This window comes from Diabrotica virgifera, chromosome 6 (assembly GCF_917563875.1).
Source record: "Diabrotica virgifera virgifera chromosome 6, PGI_DIABVI_V3a".
Lineage (NCBI taxonomy): Eukaryota > Metazoa > Arthropoda > Insecta > Coleoptera > Chrysomelidae > Diabrotica > Diabrotica virgifera.
The window spans coordinates 202000818-202020000 of record NC_065448.1 but is presented as its reverse complement, the minus strand read 5'-3'; the positions used below and the strand labels follow the sequence as shown (position 1 = coordinate 202020000).

The 19183-nt window shown below is 33.9% G+C and overlaps 1 protein-coding gene across 1 annotated transcript in view; it reads right to left on the bottom strand.

Annotated features, from left to right (window-relative positions):
• The window catches only part of LOC126886671 (protein KRI1 homolog), a 32067-nt gene extending 18592 nt beyond the window's left edge, over nucleotides 1–13475 (bottom strand). The window contains exons 1-6 of the mRNA XM_050653657.1: nucleotides 13000–13475; nucleotides 10885–11194; nucleotides 10172–10465; nucleotides 9957–10113; nucleotides 4696–4908; nucleotides 405–543 (exon numbers count right to left, since the gene is read on the bottom strand). Of these exons, the coding sequence (XP_050509614.1) occupies nucleotides 405–543; nucleotides 4696–4908; nucleotides 9957–10113; nucleotides 10172–10465; nucleotides 10885–11194; nucleotides 13000–13117 (1231 nt within the window). The 5' untranslated portion in view covers nucleotides 13118–13475. The remainder of the gene's footprint in view (nucleotides 1–404; nucleotides 544–4695; nucleotides 4909–9956; nucleotides 10114–10171; nucleotides 10466–10884; nucleotides 11195–12999) is intronic.
• Nucleotides 13476–19183: the final 5708 nt, after the last annotated feature.

Here is a 19183-nt window from a genome sequence, read left to right as displayed (position 1 = left end):
AAGTGAAAGGCCGCTCAAGGAGCTCATCATCTTCAACATCCTTCCTCCGCTCCTTAAAACATTCGTATCACTTAAAGACTCCGAGGCGGGATAGACAATTATCCCCGTAAATCTTCCGCATAGTTTTATTGCTTTCTAACGGGAACTTCTCGTTTTGACAAAAATTTTAAAGTCACACTTTTTCATTTTTTTATCCAACATTTTTTTTCGCGAATTGTTTCACTTTTGTTATTTGACGATTACAACGACACTTTATTGCAGCTGCTAGAAATTTTTACCCAAGGTCGAATATATAGATTTAAACCACGCCTTTTCTTTTTATATAGGTGTCGTTAAAAAAATCTGTCTCGCAATTCAATTGCCAGATCCTCATACATATTATAAGATATGATATACATAATTACCAATTTCTAATTCTTCATCGAGATCGGGAAATTCTGGTTTTTGTTCATCTTCAGGAGCATTATAAAATTCATCATTAAAAAGAACTTGCATCTTCCTGTCATGTTCTTCAGGGTCGAAATCGCCATCTATATCGGCATCCTACAAAAGAAATTATTATTAAAAAAACAGTAAAATCCTTTATAAAAGCTTTATATTTATAATCCCTAAAAAGGGCTACATCACAATCACATAACTAGTTTTCGACTGGTTTACCAGTCATCATCATTACATGCTAATCACCAAGATATAATTTACCAAAAATATGTGGGTCAAGGCCCTGTACAAGTAATCCGTAAACGAAACATCGGTTTAAAATGCTAACTTAAGCATGGATGTGTAAGGTATTTTACTAATACACCCCAGGTAACATCTGAGCTTTTGTTTTGACTTGTTTACATGTTGAAACTAAGACTTACTTTCACCATGTAAACAAGTCAAAACAAAAGTTCAGACGTTACCTAGGGCGTATTAGTAAAATACCTTACACATCCATGCTTAAGTTAGCATTTTAAATCGATGTTTCCTTTACGGATTACTTGTACAGGGCTTTGACCCACATATTTTCGGTAAATTATATCTTGGTGGTTAGCAGGTAAATTTCACGTAAACACTGATGATGACTGGTAAACCAGTCGAAAACTAGTTATGTGATTGTGATGTAGCCCTTTTTAGGGATTTTAAATATATACCTTTTGTCCAATAACAAATATTCAGAATTCATATCCGATATTGAACAGAATAATTATATCACCCAGTAGATTGCACGAATTTATTTGTTTTTATATTCACACACGTAGATTATTAGTTTAGATCCAAATTGGTCAATTATCAACAATATAATTTGGAAATGACACGAAAGTGCTGACAAAAGTAGAATTATTTACCTTAATTAAATATACAAATCACGCGGGCATCGTGTCACCAATGACCCAATTTAAGCTTCTATAAAACCAAGATATCTGGCCTAGAAAAAGAGCATTCATCAGTCTACATCAGTCTTTAGCTAATCGCGTATCAGTAATTAGTCAGTGTTCGGAAGTACTCCCGGGGTAGAATTACCCTAGTGTCGGTTCTATCAATAAATACCTTTATCGCTATTCGGTGTTTATATCCTTATCTTTATACACCTTTGATAAAGGATTTTACTGTTTTTTGTATTACATGGTATACAGCCAACTACAGGAAAACTTTTTCCTTGTGAAATTATTATTACTTGAATTCTTGAGAAGATGGAATATAAATCGCCAATTAAAACATAACAACCAAAGCTAAAGTATAATAGTTACAAGAATAAAAAACCGCTAAAAGCTGTAAAAATGAGTGGCGCATACAATATTCCAGCTACAAAAGATCTGATATGAATATTATGTGGCGCGAAAATGTATTTTCGTTTTTACGCAAAATAAAATTTTAGTTTTATTAAAAGATTTTTCCATAATATTTGCTAAATTTGAAGTAAAACGCGCCACAAAGGAGTAACTTTGATACAGTTTGAATTTTGAAACTCTTTTGTGGCGCGTTTACTTCAAATTTAGCAAATATTATGGAAAAATCTTTTAAAATAAAACTAAAATTTTATTTGCATCAAAATGAAAATACATTTTTGCGCCACGTAATATTCATATCAGATCTTTTCTAGCTGGAATTTTGTATGCGCCACTCATTTTTACGGCGTTTAGCGGTTTTTTATTCTTGTATCTACTCACAAAACAAATAAAAAATAATATACTTTTGTTTCTGATGACTTTCTTCTTCATGTACCATGTCCTTTCAGAAAGTTGGTTACCATCATAGCTATCTTAATTTTATTCACTGCCACCCTAAATAGCATTCTTGTATCAACACCATACCAATCTCGCAAGTACTTCAACCATGAGGTTCTTCTTCGGATATTTTTTTATAAATTAAGTGTATGAAGTTAAATGCAATTTTTCTCGATTACCCGTTAAGCTTTATAAATGGTCGCCTTTGTCGCATTATCTCCCAAATGATCTAGTGTCTATCGAATGTACACTAGATTTTTTTCTATTCGAAATAGATTGAAAAAAATTATTGGGATGGCCGGTTAATGAACTCGGATTGCCCGTTGCCAGATCAAATTTAACGTCGTAATCACTACAACTACATAAACCATTTCGGGAATAATCGTTAATTTTATTATACTTTTGTAGCTTAATAACTTCTAAAGGGCTTAACCGATTTTGATCAGTAAACATGAGTTTGAAACGTATTGACAAGTAGTATCTGATGCATCTAAGGTCAAGTATGATAACTGAAGCTTTTACAGGAATTATTGTGCTTGAAAAACCGTTTTGCCCATAGGAAATAGATTTGATCATGTTTATGAAGCCTATAACTTAAAAATTCGGATTTTACCGGATATGAGGTATACACTGTCAGATTCGTCTAGAGTCCTTCTACAAACGCTCAGTTATTGACGGAATTCGTAGGTTGAAATTTTGAGTAATTGTCGAAAAACCAAAATGTTCAATGTTTAGTTTTTCAGTTTTTCAGCGATACTGAGTGGTGTGTATGTCTGATCCTGACGGCTTAGACACCATTTGAAAGCCTAACTCAGCACTATTGATTTGGTGTATTTCCGGTTCTCCTGTTTCTTCTTGAACCGAAGATATATACCCTCAAAAAATATGCCGTTTTGTACCTACCAAGTCCTCAAGCTGGCTTATGGGTGGTCAAAGGTCACAAATCACACCGGTTCTGAATCGGCCCTGACCCCCCTCTTTAAACACAGAAAAAAATCAGATCGGTTTAACTTTTCCAGCCACATACATACATACATATCCACAAACATTTTCCCTTTTTTAAATAGAAATTAAGTCATATTTCTGAGCTTGGTAACTTTTGAATGGTATAACCGATTTTCAAAATTAAGACATGCGTTAGAAAGGTAATGATCAGTACTATTAGAAGCCGCAAAGGTTGGTCTTAAATTTTCGAAGTTTTTGGGAGTTTTGGGGACGAGAACGAAAAACAGGCCCTAAATAGAAAGGGCCGTAAAATCCACACCCTTGGACCAAAATGGATGGTTGATATATGAATGGGTGAGTCTTTTGCTGAATTTTAAGATGGGAGTTGGTACAATTTTCAATTCCGTCAGATTTAGAAAATCGAAAATTTCGTGTATTTATTAAAGTGTCGCGTGTAGGGGGGGTGTGGGTGTGCGCCACTAGCGAGAACTGCCGTTCTCTGGTAATTAATGCATAATTTGTTTCAAGCTGTCATTGCCAACTTATTAACTATAATGATATTTACTATTTTTATTGGGAATAAGCCACAATTTTACTTTAACACTTCAATTTCCACTACGGAAATTGTTCTCAAAACACAAAACGTTATTAATGAATGGCTAAGAACATGAGAGGGAACATAAATAAAAGTGTTTACGCAGGATCAGCTGCTTCCTCGATATCTTATTGCATTGTTCATCAAGAGGCGCTGTGACCTTTGCAGTTTATATGGATGTTGTACCATCAATTTGAAAATAAATATATTAGATTTGCAGTCCAATACCAAAACGGGATCTCATAACGGAATTTAAGGAAAGCGCTAACTTGGTACACTTCTATAAAAGTTTGGGTTCTAACTTCAAGGAATTAAAAAAGTTTGATCAACAGATTATTACGTACAATGTTTGGTAGTACATATTTGTGTGCAGACTGTTTCAATCTTTAACCATTAAAAACAAGCATTGTTTAGTCTTACTTAATTTTGTACCTATTACATTAAAATGAGAGTAACAATAAATATGGTTAAAAATGAAAAAAAAATGTGTTTATTAGATGAAATGTGGTCCGCGCCAATATCCTCATAACATTTGAGGCCTTTACATAAGGAAAGGACTAAGCATTGAATTTGCATGTGATGAGCCTTAAGAAGATGGAGACCATGGGCAGACAAGCGATGCCGGGGAAGACTCGCAACGCAATGGCCGATGACCTCAAAAGAATTGTGACCAATTGGATAGTAGATGTAGTAGAGAAGAAGATGAAAATATCTGGAAGAGGCCTATGTCCAACAATGGACAAATCAGGACTGAAGGATGATAATGAGCCTTAAAATGGTATCAGAATGTGTTGAAAATTTAAATTAAAGACGTAATTTTAGACCACAGCCTATAAACCTTATAATCAATGTACCATTAGTCACATAATATTATTAAAAAGATGTTATAAACACGAGGGGATAAAACATTGTAAATATTATACTATAGATTCTTACAATGATACTTACTGCAAAACCTAAACTTTCATTTCCAGTAATTTCTTTAAGCTTTTCTAATTTTTCTTCAATTTCTTTCAACTTTAATTCTTGCATCTTCTTCACTTCTTGCATCTTTTCTTCCTTTTCTATTTTCTTTCTTTCCTTTACCTCTTGTCTCTTTAATTTTCTTCTATCATCAGTTTTTCTCAGTGAATTTTCCATTGTTCTTGGATATCTCTTTATCTGAAAAGAAACATTGATTAATTGTTGTAAGAACTTGAATATAAATATAATACTTTTGAACCAGACTCTGAGAGTACAGTAGAAAAGATGAATCTATCTTTGCTTGTTGCATACTTTCATAATATTTGTAATAACTAACGAATAAAGAATAAGAACAAAGTAATGTACGATAAACCTATTAATAGAATGACTAATAGAACCAATCATTTATGAACACATGACATACTGGGTTTAAGGTAAAGAGACCGAAATCATTAGACCGAAAGCAGTAGACTGAACTCATTAGACCGAAAAGCACTTTACAGAAACCTCACTAGACCGAACAGTAGGAGACCGAAAAGCATTAGATACATAATACAGGGTGCTCAAACAGAATTGTACTCTGAGCAAGGGTAACACCAACCTCCTTTCACCCTTTATCCATAATGCTTGTTGTCATAATCATTAAATTCAAATTAGAGGCAAATAAAATTTACCCTTAATTTCTTTTTATTTGTCGCAGTAAAAGAGATAAGACAAATGTAATTACAACTAAATGTTATTTGGATGGTTATTAGAAATACAGTCGAACCCGCTTATTGGAATAGCCTTCGTGCCAAGCAGAAGTATTCCTATAACCGGGATATTCTAATAACCGATCATTGGTGGCTGGTAAAATTGTTTCGGGTCCTCCAATTTCTATTCCTTAAGCCGGGATATTCTTTTAAGCGGTATTCTAATAAGCGGGTTCGACTGTAGTTAAAATGGTGTTAACGTCACTCTACCCTTAATTTATTTTTACCTTCACTAATTTGTTTAACGGATGAAAATTATTTCATATCAGACTGTACAGTACAGTACTGTACTACTGTACACAGTCTATATATAAAATAAAACAAAAAAAAACACAATAAACAAAAAGACAGATATACAAAATCTTAACATAATTTACTGCAATCTTTTTTAATTTATGTACCATTTCGGTCTAATGCTGTTCGGTCTAGTGAGGTTTCGGTAAAGTGCTTTTCGGTCCAATGAGTTCGGTCTACTGCTTTCGGTCTAATGATTTCAGTCTAATTGTCGTGTACTGACATACTGTAAGAAAAAAGAGTCTTGAGTATACTTTCCAAGTTGGTTTACTCTGACTACATAAGAGTTTAATTACTTATTCTTATTCTTGCACTGTTGAGATAACAGTTTTGGGTGGGGTACCTAAAGGATCTGTTTTGGGTCCACTTTTATTCCTAGCATACTCTTGTGAACGCCAATTTCATATCAAGTGCAATAAAGCCTTATGCATATGACAATGGGTCTATTGAATAAAAAGAAGTCTTTGCTTTTACTTCCTCATAGTTAAGTATTTACTTAATAGTAATTGAATAAAGCATTCAAGACATGACTTTATTCAATTAGTATTAAGTAAATACTTAAATACTTGTAAGTAAACGCAAATACTTTTTTCCACCTACCTCTACCGAAAGTATACTTTTCCGGACCTGATTGTAGGGAGCAAAGTTGTACTTTTCCTCCCTAGGGAGGAAAATATTTTTCCTCCCTAGGGAGGAAAAGTAAAAGTGACGTCATGGTATTTCATTCATGAAATGTAACTTATTGACGCCCTGTACAATATCTATTTTCTATTACGTAAGTTTCTATACATTTTAACGTTTATTTATAAAACACTCTGTATTTTGCAGAATGGTAAAAAACAGTAAATTGTTATTTTGATTTAACAATGTTTACATTATTAATTTGACTTATATTTGACAGTTGACAGTTATATTGTACGTACTTGTTAGTTTTAGTTCTAATAAATTTTGTTGGTTAGTTACATAAATAAATTAAGTAAAAATGAAAAAATGACTTGTTATTTGAGGAAGGTGGAAAAACCATATGTATAACATGGGAGTAAAGTGCCTTTTCCTCCCTTGAATGATTACTGCCCTCCGCTACGCGTCGGGCAGTAAACTTCATTCTCGGGAGGAAAAGTAGCACTTTCCTCCCTTGTTATACAAATAGCTATTTTTATTCAATAGACCCAATAAAATATTTTCTGTGCCTTCGAAAATATTTTCTGTTGATTATTTTATTTTCCTGTTATTATTTTCTGTTTCTTACGAAACAGTTTCTTGTGTTTTCTTCTTGCGGGCCGGATGGCTTAGGCGGTAGGATGTCTGACTTCCTAGACATCTAAACATTTTTAAAAATGTCTATAGGCCCCAGGTCTACTCAGTCTGAATAAAATAAGTACCTTGGGTAAAACCAGGGGAAATAATAAGTGGTTGAAAAGTAGCACTGGTCCTGTTACTTTCCTTGTATACCATAGGCACCTTGAGATAGTAGACTAACCTGCTATAATCGCAAAGTCACGTTAGCGGTATAAAACATGAGACTATTATTATTATTCTTATGAAACTGTATGATGTATAGTGTAAGTGGGTGATCGAAATATTCTCAAAAAAATCCAATGACGGTGCAGCAAGATATCTTTCCTAGATATACAGAGAGAGCTACATACTCAGATAAAGTAAGTATGGCCAATATACCCATAAAATGGTATTTTTTTTAAGCTCCATTTAATTTACAATCTGTTATCACTCGTAACAATAAGTAAATTTTATGACAATTATCAGAAGAACAAATGACATGTAGGAATTTTCTCCAGTGAGAGGCTTCCTTTAACATATAATTAACAAACAAAGTTAATAATGTAGTGGTAAATGTTAATTAATTTTATTTAAATCTGTTTAATAAGTCTGTAGGCTTAAAACGCTTTAGTCGACGCACTTCATCGTTGTCATTAAACAGTTCGCGCACTAAGTGATTAGAGTGAGCCCTAGTTTTGTTTTTGTATTTTTCACTGTATTTTGTGACTTCAGTTTTTACGGATTGAACTTGTAGGTCTTTTTCTATTATGTTGTTCGAAACATACCACGGAGCACTGACTATAATTTGAAGAACTTTGTTGGATTTCTAGGTTTGAATTACTAGCAGAACCCCATAATTGAATTCCATACGTCCATATTGGCTTCAGTACGGCTTTATATATTAAGAGCTTATTTGTGAGATTTAATTGTGATTTTCTGCCAATAAGCCAGTAAAGTTGTCTTAGTTTGAGACCCAATTGTTTTCGTTTTGTAAATATATGTGTTCTCCATGTTAATCTTCTGTCAAGATGTAAACCTAAATATTTGACTTCATTTTTCTGAGTAATCATTTGATTATTTAATAACACTGCTGGACATATACCTCTTCTTAGTGTAAAGGTAACATGGGTTGATTTGGTCTCATTAACTCGAATTTTCCATTTTTTTAACCATGCTTGGATATTATTAAGGCTGGCTTGTAAGTTTCTTGAGGCAGTTACTGGATCATGATGTGAGGCGAGTATTGCAGTGTCATCTGCGAAGGTTGCTGTTATTGTAGTTCTTGAAGTTGGTAGATCTGCAGTAAAAAGCTGGTACCCATAAAATGGTATCATCGCCTTCAAGAAGCTTTACAAAAATCTAATCCCCACAAGGTATCATTGGTAAATTGGGTTCGTAGCCTATATGTATACCGCTATCAGAACACCTGCTGTACTTGTCAACCTACTACTCATCAGATGGTTCATGGATTTAGATAAATTTTGACAACAAAAAATTGCAGTGTTGCCAATAGGACAAAAATATATTTAAAATTTAATTTTCAGTTCTTCTTTTTCTTCTTCTTCGCGCGACTAGGATTACTCCTGTTTGTCTGCCTCTTATTCTGTTTCAGTTGTTGTTGACTGTACATTGTCTTTCGACCTTTTCGGCGGCCTTCCAACGGGTCTTCTGCTATATGGCTTGTTGTTTTTACAGATGTTCGCTAATCTATCTGGTTCCATTCGATTTACATGTTCGTTCCAGTTTCTCTTTCTTGTTTTTATCCACCTGTTAATATTTTGAATTTTGCAACGTTCTCGTATACTTCTGTTGCTTTGTCTGTCTCTTAATGATATGCCCGCTATTGATCTTAATACTTTCATTTCGATATTGTTGATTTGTTGTTTCGTCTTTCTTGTATCGGTCCTTGTCTCCGCTGCATATGTTAGGATAGGTCTTACTGTTGTCTTGTATACTTTTATTTTGCTTTCCATGGTCAGATATTTGTTTCTCCATATGGTTTCTCGGAGGCAACCACTTACTCTTGCCGCTTTTGTCGCTTGTGTTGTGGTCTCTGTTCTTATATTCCTGTCACTAGTGATCTCTACTCCTAGGTAATTGAATTTCATTACTTGTTCTACAATTTTGCCGTCTATTTCTAACTTGCATCTACGCGGCTCTTTACTTATCACTATACATTTAGTTTTTTCTACCGATATTCTCATATTAAATTTATTTGCTGTGAGATTGAAAGTGTGAAGCTGCCTTTGTAGGTCATCCTCGTTATCAGCAATTAGTACTGCATCATCGGCATAGCATAGTATCGTGATTTTATGCGCTCCCATGTGGTATCCATGTCGTTTTCTGACTTCGTGAATTATTTGATTCATCATCATATTGAATAACAATGGGCTGAGCGAGTCTACTTGGCGGATTCCTCCCTTTAGTTCTATGCGTTCTGTTTCTCCTGTTGACATTATAACTCTGGTGTTGTTGTTCTTGTTAATTTCCTTAATTAGCCTTATTATCTGGTGATCTATTTGTTCAGCTTGTAATAAATTTAAGATATCATTTCGCCTCACCCTGTCAAAAGCACTTTTTAAATCTACAAAGCACATGTATGCTGGTTTTCCATATTCAATAGACTTTTCTACTATTTGCCTGATAATAAAAATTGCATCTATTGTGCTGCGGTTCTTCTGGAAGCCTTGCTGTTCATCTGCCATATTCGCTTTTTCCTCGATTTTATCTTTTATGACTGCCGTCAACAATTTTAATGTGCTGTTCATCAGACTAATGCCTCTATAATTTTCAGGATTTTTCGAGTCTCCCTTTTTGAGTATCGGTAGCAGGAGACTTTCCTTCCCTCTAGGAGACTAATTTTCAGTTAATATTATATTTAATTGAGTTTTGAAATTTAGTTTTTAAATACTGGATACTCACAAATTCTTGATCAGGTTCTTCATATCTAAAATTATACTTATGTTCAAATTCATCTTGTTTTTCAATATTTTCTTCATCATTAGACAAATCCTTATCTGAATCATGAATGATTTCATCATAGGTGGGTACGTAGTTATCATCATCTGTCTGTAAATACCTGAAAATATATCTGGTTAGAAAATCTATAGCAAAAAAAAATTAGATGAAAACAATACTTTTTATTTAATATGTAATCCCTTAAAAACTTCTCTCCATCTTCTAGGTCAGGTTTATTCCAGTACTCTTTAAGTGGTTTCAAGTCTTTCTCCATTTTTTCATCATCCAAACTCTTTTTCTGTCCAACTAGCCATTGCTTATAATCTTCCTCCTCTTGTGTTACCTCCGCTTTAGATTTTTCCCTTTGTTTAAACAAACCTCCCCAATGTTCCTCATTTTCGTTGTCACTGTCTTCCATTACATTTTTAAAACTCTCTTTAATGTGGTTTTGCTCTTCATTGTAAGTAGGGGTTCTAAAAAAGTTATTTTTGTGATAAACTTGGTCATTGTTGTTAAAGATTAAAATGATATGTTATAAGTAAAAACTCAGGTAAAATAAAAATATTTTGAGTAATGTGAATGTAGGAGAGTGATCAACAATGTTTACGTTTTTTTAATACTAATAAAGCTGTGGGATTTGAAAAATAGTATAAAAAGAAGCTACGATATGTTATAACAGTACTACTTAAATTAGAAAAGTATGGATACTAGAATATTGTGTAAACCTGTTTAACACATTCACATCACATGACTCTGATCAGATACAGAGTGGTCCTATGCTAGATACTCATGACTCCAATCGGGGTCAGTGATCCGTTGATTGTCAATATAATAACCACATGATGACCACATAATTTAGCATTATTATCAATATTATCATCAATATTATTACCTGGGTCTATCATTTTCATCTTCTTCGTCACTTAGTACTCCCCCCTTTTCTAGAATTAGATTTCTTTCATAGTCCTTTAAAAACATAGGTTTATCTTTTTCCTTTTTCTTGACTTTAACATCAGTCTCTTTCTTACTAAAAAACGTTACATCCTTTTTATATATACTGGGATCCTTATTTTTCAGACAAGCCAGTGTCTTGAAGAAATCCCTTTCAACATTCTTTGTTATTTCAATGCCTTCTTCATCATCAGATGAACTAGAAGATTCTTCTTCTTCGTCCAAAACATCTTCACCATATTTTGTTTTAACTGGAAATAAAATAGTGTAATGTATATAAATAGAAGAAGACAACAGTGTATCAATTGAGTAACGACATAAATAAGAAAATACCGTTATAGAGACCTTTTATACAGAAACACCAAGGCTAGCACTCCACTTGTGATTTGTAGTCTCACGATTGTTTTGTCACAAAGATAAAACACATTGTTTCAAATACAAGTCAATCCATTTGTGACTAGCGATAAACAAAACACGACCTGTCCTATTTTTGCCGCAATGAGATAGTCTCTCTATAAAATGAATCATACGGACAAGCAAAGACATGCATCCACTTGCGATTGTTTAGATGTGAAGCCTGGTGTGTCGTATACAGTAATTAATTTTCAATGTTTTTAAAATGTCAGTCGAGGAAGATGCAAATGTTTGGGGGCAATTTGGGTAGGTATTATTGATTCAGAGAAGTTAATTAAAGAAGTTGAGAAAACACCAGCACTTTATAGTAAACAATTCAAAGAGTACTGCGCCAGAAATATTAGAGAAAAAATGTGGGGTGAAGTTTGTATTCTTGTGATGCCAAACTGGACCGAACTCTGGGCAAAAGATTTAACTAACCTTTCAAAAATGAAAGGTAAGTTAAAATTAAATTTATTTACTTATATTTTCATACATGTAATTTGTTCTTATTTGTTTTTTTTTTGGCTTAGCAAGCACTTGATGTAAATTCATTCCCTTCTCATTTTTTTATCAAGAAAAGGTGACTTAATCTCGTATAATCACATTATCAGCCGTCACTTTATTTTATTATTTGGTATTAATAATTACTAAAACTTAAGATTTAGATTGGTTTACACTAAATAAGTTTGATTAACTTCTCATTAGTGGAAGTGACAGTTGAGTCATAGATGTAATATATACTAGCACGGTTTATACTATTATTAATATACATATTATGTCTATGACTTCAGTTATATGAGTTCAGATAAATTCAGCAATTCTGCAAATTTCGGAACAAGATACATATATGTACACATCTGGCGAGAAGAGCGATGACACAAATGGTTTTGATGTCATCTATGGCAAAACTGATGTAATTCAGTGACTTAAAAATCACAGTGGATGGGCACCCTCTAGATTTTTGCAACAGCGACTTTTTTTGTTGCCGTGACTACAAATCGCAAGTGGAGTGCTAGCTTAAGAACCACTTTTGTAATCTTTTTGGTACATCTAGTATTTTGGTCACATCAGACCTAGAAATGAGGGCTATGTGTGATGAAGGATAGAGCTATTGGAAGTAAAAAGAAAGGGAAGTCTAGACAAGCCTCCCTGGCTTTTCGGGTGCTGCTTTAAATTATATATGGCTATCCAAAGTATACAAAACTTAATGTGCAACATCTTCACGTCTGCCCCCTCCCCAAAAATTTTTATATGGGCCCCGTGGAGGTAAAGGAAAACTGAGGAGGAGATGGACTGACTGTCTGGCATTGAACTAGAGAGAGAGAGAGAGATAGGTGAAAATGAAGAAAACATGATGGACAGGAATGAGATGGCAAAAAGAGTAAGAAACAGAGACCACTGAAAAGAGAAAAGTTGATAAAGAAGGTGCACCTATTATTTACAGAAATGTTATGTCCAGTGCCAGTGACACTGTTGTAGAGTAGCAGCTAGATTTTTTACCACCATAATTATTGATGATGACTCATAGCTCTCGCGAGTCTGAAAACTGTATATTATATGGATTCTGCATTACCTCTTTATAAACTTACAATTCACATAATTTGGTTTAATGTAATCATAAATATTATGAAGTTAAAGCAATGATATAATTATTACTTACGTCTGTTTAATTCTTCTTTCTTTCTCCAGACATCGTACTTTTTTGCATATTCATTGTCTAATTTAAATTTGTCGTTTTCATCAGAACTGGAGTCTTCAGCCCCAAAAATATGTGACATGATGGTCTGTTTTCTTTTTGGAAAGGACTGATAAACATAACCTCAAAATTAACCACATGTCAAATAAAATGGTCTCTACATATTAAGACACGTAGCAACAAAAGATAGAATAATTTAAAATGTTTCTTTGGCAAATGTAAAATCCAATTTACCTACTTATTTAATTTAAATTGACAGAAAGATCACAACGTCGACTTTACATTACATGATTTATCATGTGATTTGTCATATGATTTGGTCATGGAGTGAAATTTACATGTTTACACTGTGTGATTTGTCATATGATTTTGCATTGTTAATACGGCTCGTTTTGTCATCAGCATTGTCATGCGGCTCGTCATGGGAAAAATCATATGACAAATCACATGATAAATCATGTAGTGTAAAGTCGACTTTAAGATCTAAAAAAATCCAATGATACGTTAACGTTGCATCATTTTATTCAATAATAATAATGTAGGTATTATTTAAAGAATACAGGGAGAGGGGAGTTGAAGAATCCCTTTGGAACGACTGAGATTAGATAATGGAGACTGGAAATCAGAAGACGGTGTAGAACGGTATAAACTGATTGATAAATATGTAAAGAATACATAAATAATAATAAAACTGAAAGTGCAATTCCTGAAACTTTAAAAGATCCTAGAGATTAATAGCTCGAAAATACAAATATTGCGCTGGGCGGGTCACCTTGTAAGAATGGATAATGACGTTGGCCAGTAGGAAGATCAAGGAAAAGGTGAAAAGAGGAAGTGATATTGAAGGAGGATAACTGGATGAGAGCAGCCAGGGACAGAGATACTTCGAGACGGATGCTGGGGAGGCCAGATCCCGACTTGGGTTGTAGCACAATAGGAGAGATAAAAGCTATTAAATTAATAAATATTACACATCATACATCATTTATCAACAATGAATGAAAACTCAGTCGACAATTTACTTAAATACCATACGTACCTGATGGTAATAACATCAGTATCTTGGTGATCTGATGCAAGAAATTGTTATGCACTAAAAAATATAACGTTTTAATTTCGGACGGCCCAAATTTGTTGTTAAGAGAAATGTTACTTTTTTAATGTTGCCCCTTAATCATTCCTTTTACCTACCTACCTACCCCATATTAACTCTTAGTTTTCCAGATGTTGAAACATACAATCCTGGCTGCTTACATCTGGTAAATAGACATATCTAAAACCACTAGGAGAATATACCCCTGTATTCCAGAGATTTATGTAATTTTATAATGTGCAAGAGAACTTGTCATACTGGCGGAGCGTAACAGCGTCACTGGTATGGATACCAGATCATCGAGAAATACAAGGCAACTTCTTCTTTTAGTATAGACCAGTGTTTTTAAATGTGCCTCCAGTAAGTTGTCATTTTGTTTTCACGATCTTCTCACTGATCGTCTTCTTATTGGGGAGCCGTCTTTACTTTATTTATTGTCATTCGATTTATATGATTGTTCCATTCTACTCTTATTTTTCTTGTCCAGTCCTTGATATTCTCCGACCTATATCGGTACTTCTAGCTCTGTGCAGTGTCACTCATCCATTTTTTTTAAGTTTTCATTTGCTATTTTTTTTCTATGTAGGTATACAGTCGTGTTTCTGAGGATTGTTTTGCAAATTCTGCCTTTTACTTCTTTCTCGATATGTTTATTTATCCAATTCCATATGGCTCCATTCAGGCTTCTTGCGTCTCTGCTATATTCACTTCTGTTTCGAGGTTGGCGCATTGGGGAAATTACGTTAAATTTTCTGGCAGTTATATTAAATTGTGTAGTATACGTTGTAAATAAGCTTCACTTTGAGATATTAATATTACGTCGTCTGTATAGCAGATTATTTTAAGTTATTTTTCTCCTATTCGGTATCCTTTTTTCGTTCTAATTTTTTTGTTATTTCATCCATAACTTAATATTGTTCTGAAGCTATTTCTTTGTAACATTTTTGCAATTAACTATTCTAATTGGGAAATAAGCCACAATTTAAATTGAAAAAATAATTTTATTAACGTTTCGCCTTCCACTTCGGACGTCGTTGTTAAAATACAAAATATTAATAAATTAAACAAAAATGTTGTTGCTTAGTGAAAAAATTTTTCTAATAATTTGATTTAATCTGACTCATTTATATTGGCGAGGAACCGCAAAGCGGGCGACGCCTGGTGGCGAATTTAAAAAGCATCAACTCAAGGAAAACATTGACTTTGCCCAATAATTTGTGTACATATTTGCGGTCAGTTTATGTTGTAATTAACAATAATTTCGACTTAAAAAAAACTATTGCAGTGTTCCTCAGTATTCATTCCTATTATACTCTACGTAATGACCTAAATTAACCAATGCCAAATCACACATTTTGTTATTTAACGTTTGTATTAAAGGTAGTATTTTTTAATGTTTAAGCGACTGCAAAATTAAATAAATAAATAAAATGTAGTTTATATTCTTTACATAGAATGTACATTGTTATGCAAAATATCCCGACCACTTCGTAATTTCCAGAACACAAGTATTATAAAATAAATTCACTTACTTAGTTTCTAAGTTTTCAGTTTTTATTTAATTAAAAATTGTTATCTGTTGGTGTAAAATAAACTGTAGTACACCTATTAATTAAATTAAAAACAAAATTAGAAATCCTAAGATAGATTAATAATTTTTAGAACGCTGTGTGATTATCGGGGGACCAGATTTTTTTATGAAAAAAAGGTAAAAACAAATCAGTAGTTAGCATCAAATTTTAATGAATGCATACAGATTAAACATAATTTTGAGTCGCCTTTAACTTACAAGATGTCTTAGTTGCAAAACTTAGTGGTTACTTTGGCAAAACACTGCTGTAAATGATGTTAATTTAACGTTTTAGAACTGTGAATTCAAATGACAAAATGAATTGTTTTCCTAGAGTTGTCGCCCATCTTTGAAATTTTGAGCGCCCTCTGTTGGAATTTAATTTTGCGAATAGGGAACTCAGATACAGTCGAACCCGCTTATTAGAATCCCTGTTATAGGAATATCCCGGTTTATGGAATATAAATTCAAGTTCCCGAAACATTTCTATTTACTCCTTAATAAATTTATCTGTTTATTGGAATAGGATCTAACTAGATAATACCGCTTATTAGCATATTTTGCAGGTCAAAGAATATTTTTTTTTACAATTTAGTAAAAATTTAAATTATGTTTGGTATTATGGTTTGTCGTCAACGGCCGGTAGTGCTGGATTAGATATTATTAGGGTAATAAATATTTATTACTTTGTTACGAATACCAATTCGATCTTTAGCATGGCCGACAAATGCATGGGTCATAAAATAATTTTTATTTGTCTACACAAAGGCACTGTTACCTGTTATAAAATTGTTAGAAGCAGTTTATTTAGAATTCACTCAGAGAGTAGGCTACTTGTTTACAAGATGCGAATTATGGCTTTGTTAAATTCGAAAAGAAGGGAAAAGAACAAGAATGTAACAATCCATTTCTTGACGCCAATAAAACTTCTATTCAACCAATGGATTAAGGATTAAGGATGACCACACGGATTAACAACGAAAAAGCTATAATTACCAATAATTTCTCAAGAAAAAAAAAAGTAATTTTACATATCTACATATTGCATACATTTCATATTAATTACCTAATGTATTCATTCACATACATGTAATGTAATTTGGTATTTAACACATACATAGATAAGTACTAGTTACACTACTGTATTATTGACGTAAAAAGATCTAAAACAATTTACATACACTGAAGACTAAGTTTTCACTCTAATGGCATATAGCATATCCCACCAGAATGAAAACAATGGGAACCTTCTCTGGTTACACCTCCGAGGCTTCTACAATTTGCAAGCCATGCGGATGCTGAGACTAAGGAAGACGAGGGAATTCTACAATTTACAATTCACGTCCCATCTGCTCAGCGCGGTAAAGTTCCAACGAGACTGGTTCCCTTCATACTCCACACAGAGTAAATGTAAATAAAAAATGAATAACCATTTTCAATTTCGTTGCAAAACGAAAATACAGCCGAACCATATTCCAGTCCAATCAGAGAGTGCTGCAAGCACCTCTACCGGTTTCGAAACTTATTAGTCTCTCATCAGGAGGCACATATGCTGCTCTCCCTGATCCAACCAAAACAAATCCCAGCGTGCAGTCCCGAATTGCAACGAACGAAATGGCATAGATGCCCTAGCGGCAACTGCTAGCAAAAGACTAAGTTTTCACTCTAATGGCATATAGCATATCCCACCAGAATAAAAACAATGGGAACCTTCTCTGGTTACACCTCCGAGGCTTCTACAATTTGCAAGCCATGCGGATGCTGAGACTAAGGAAGATGAGGGAATTCTACAATTTACAATTCACGTCCCATCTGCTCAGCGCGGTAAAAGTTCCAACGAGACTGGTTCCCTTCATACTCCACACAGAGTAAATGTAAATAAAAAATGAATAACCATTTTCAGTTTTTTCGTTTTGCAACGAAATTGAAAATGTTTATTCATTTTTTATTTACATTTACTCTGTGTGGAGTATGAAGGGAACCAGTCTCGTTGGAACTTTACCGCGCTGAGCAGATGGGACGTGAATTGTAGAATTCCCTCATCTTCCTTAGTCTCAGCATCCGCATGGCTTGCAAATTGTAGAAGCCTCGGAGGTGTAACCAGAGAAGGTTCCCATTGTTTTCATTCTGGTGGGATATGCTATATGCCATTAGAGTGAAAACTTAGTCTTTTGCTAGCAGTTGCCGCTAGGGCATCTATGCCATTTCGTTCGTTGCAATTCGGGACTGCACGCTGGGGTTTGTTTTGGTTGGATCAGGGAGAGCAGCATATGTGCCTCCTGATGAGAGACTAATAAGTTTCGAAACCGGTAGAGGTGCTTGCAGCACTCTCTGATTGGACTGGAATATGGTTCGGCTGTATTTTCGTTTTGCAACGAAATTGAAAATGGTTATTCATTTTTTATTTACATTTACTCTGTGTGGAGTATGAAGGGAACCAGTCTCGTTGGAACTTTACCGCGCTGAGCAGATGGGACGTGAATTGTAAATTGTAGAATTCCCTCATCTTCCTTAGTCTCAGCATCCGCATGGCTTGCAAATTGTAGAAGCCTCGGAGGTGTAACCAGAGAAGGTTCCCATTGTTTTCATTCTGGTGGGATATGCTATATGCAATTAGAGTGAAAACTTAGTCTTTTGCTAGCAGTTGCCGCTAGGGCATCTATGCCATTTCGTTCGTTGCAATTCGGGACTGCACGCTGGGGTTTGTTTTGGTTGGATCAGGGAGAGCAGCATATGTGCCTCCTGATGAGAGACTAATAAGTTTCGAAACCGGTAGAGGTGCTTGCAGCACTCTCTGATTGGACTGGAATATGGTTCGGCTGTATTTTCGTTTTGCAACGAAATTGAAAATGGTTATTCATTTTTTATTTACATACACTGATTATGTACGTACATATATGATATACATATTGGCATAGTATGTAATAAAACTACATATTGGCATAGTATGTAAAACTACACATTGGCATAGTATGTAAATAATATTATTACGTATATTCGGTAACACTTATTTCGACTAGCCACCAATGATCGGTTATTAGAATATCCCGGTTATAAGAATATTTTTGCCTTGCACAAAGGCTATTCCAATAAGCGGGTTCGACTATATATTATACATTTTAAAGTAGAAGACTTTAAAATGATATACCAACATTTATGAGTTGCGTTCCTGGGACGACTTTATTGAAAGATAGTTTTCATTTGGTTATATGAAATCAACTTTAACTCAAGAATATCCGTCACAAACAATCATAGCATGTGATCTGTCTTTAAAAAGACGAAGTCGAAACGTTATTGAAATTATTTTTTCAAGTTAAATTGTGGCTTATTTCCTAATTAGAATAGATAATCCATAAATTAGTTGAACAATAGAGGGCTCAGGGAATCCCCTTGTCTTATCCCATTGCCAGCTTTAATTGGGTCAGTTAGTTCGTCTTCTACTTACTTTTACTTTTATTCTATTTTTCGAAATCGTTGAAATAAAA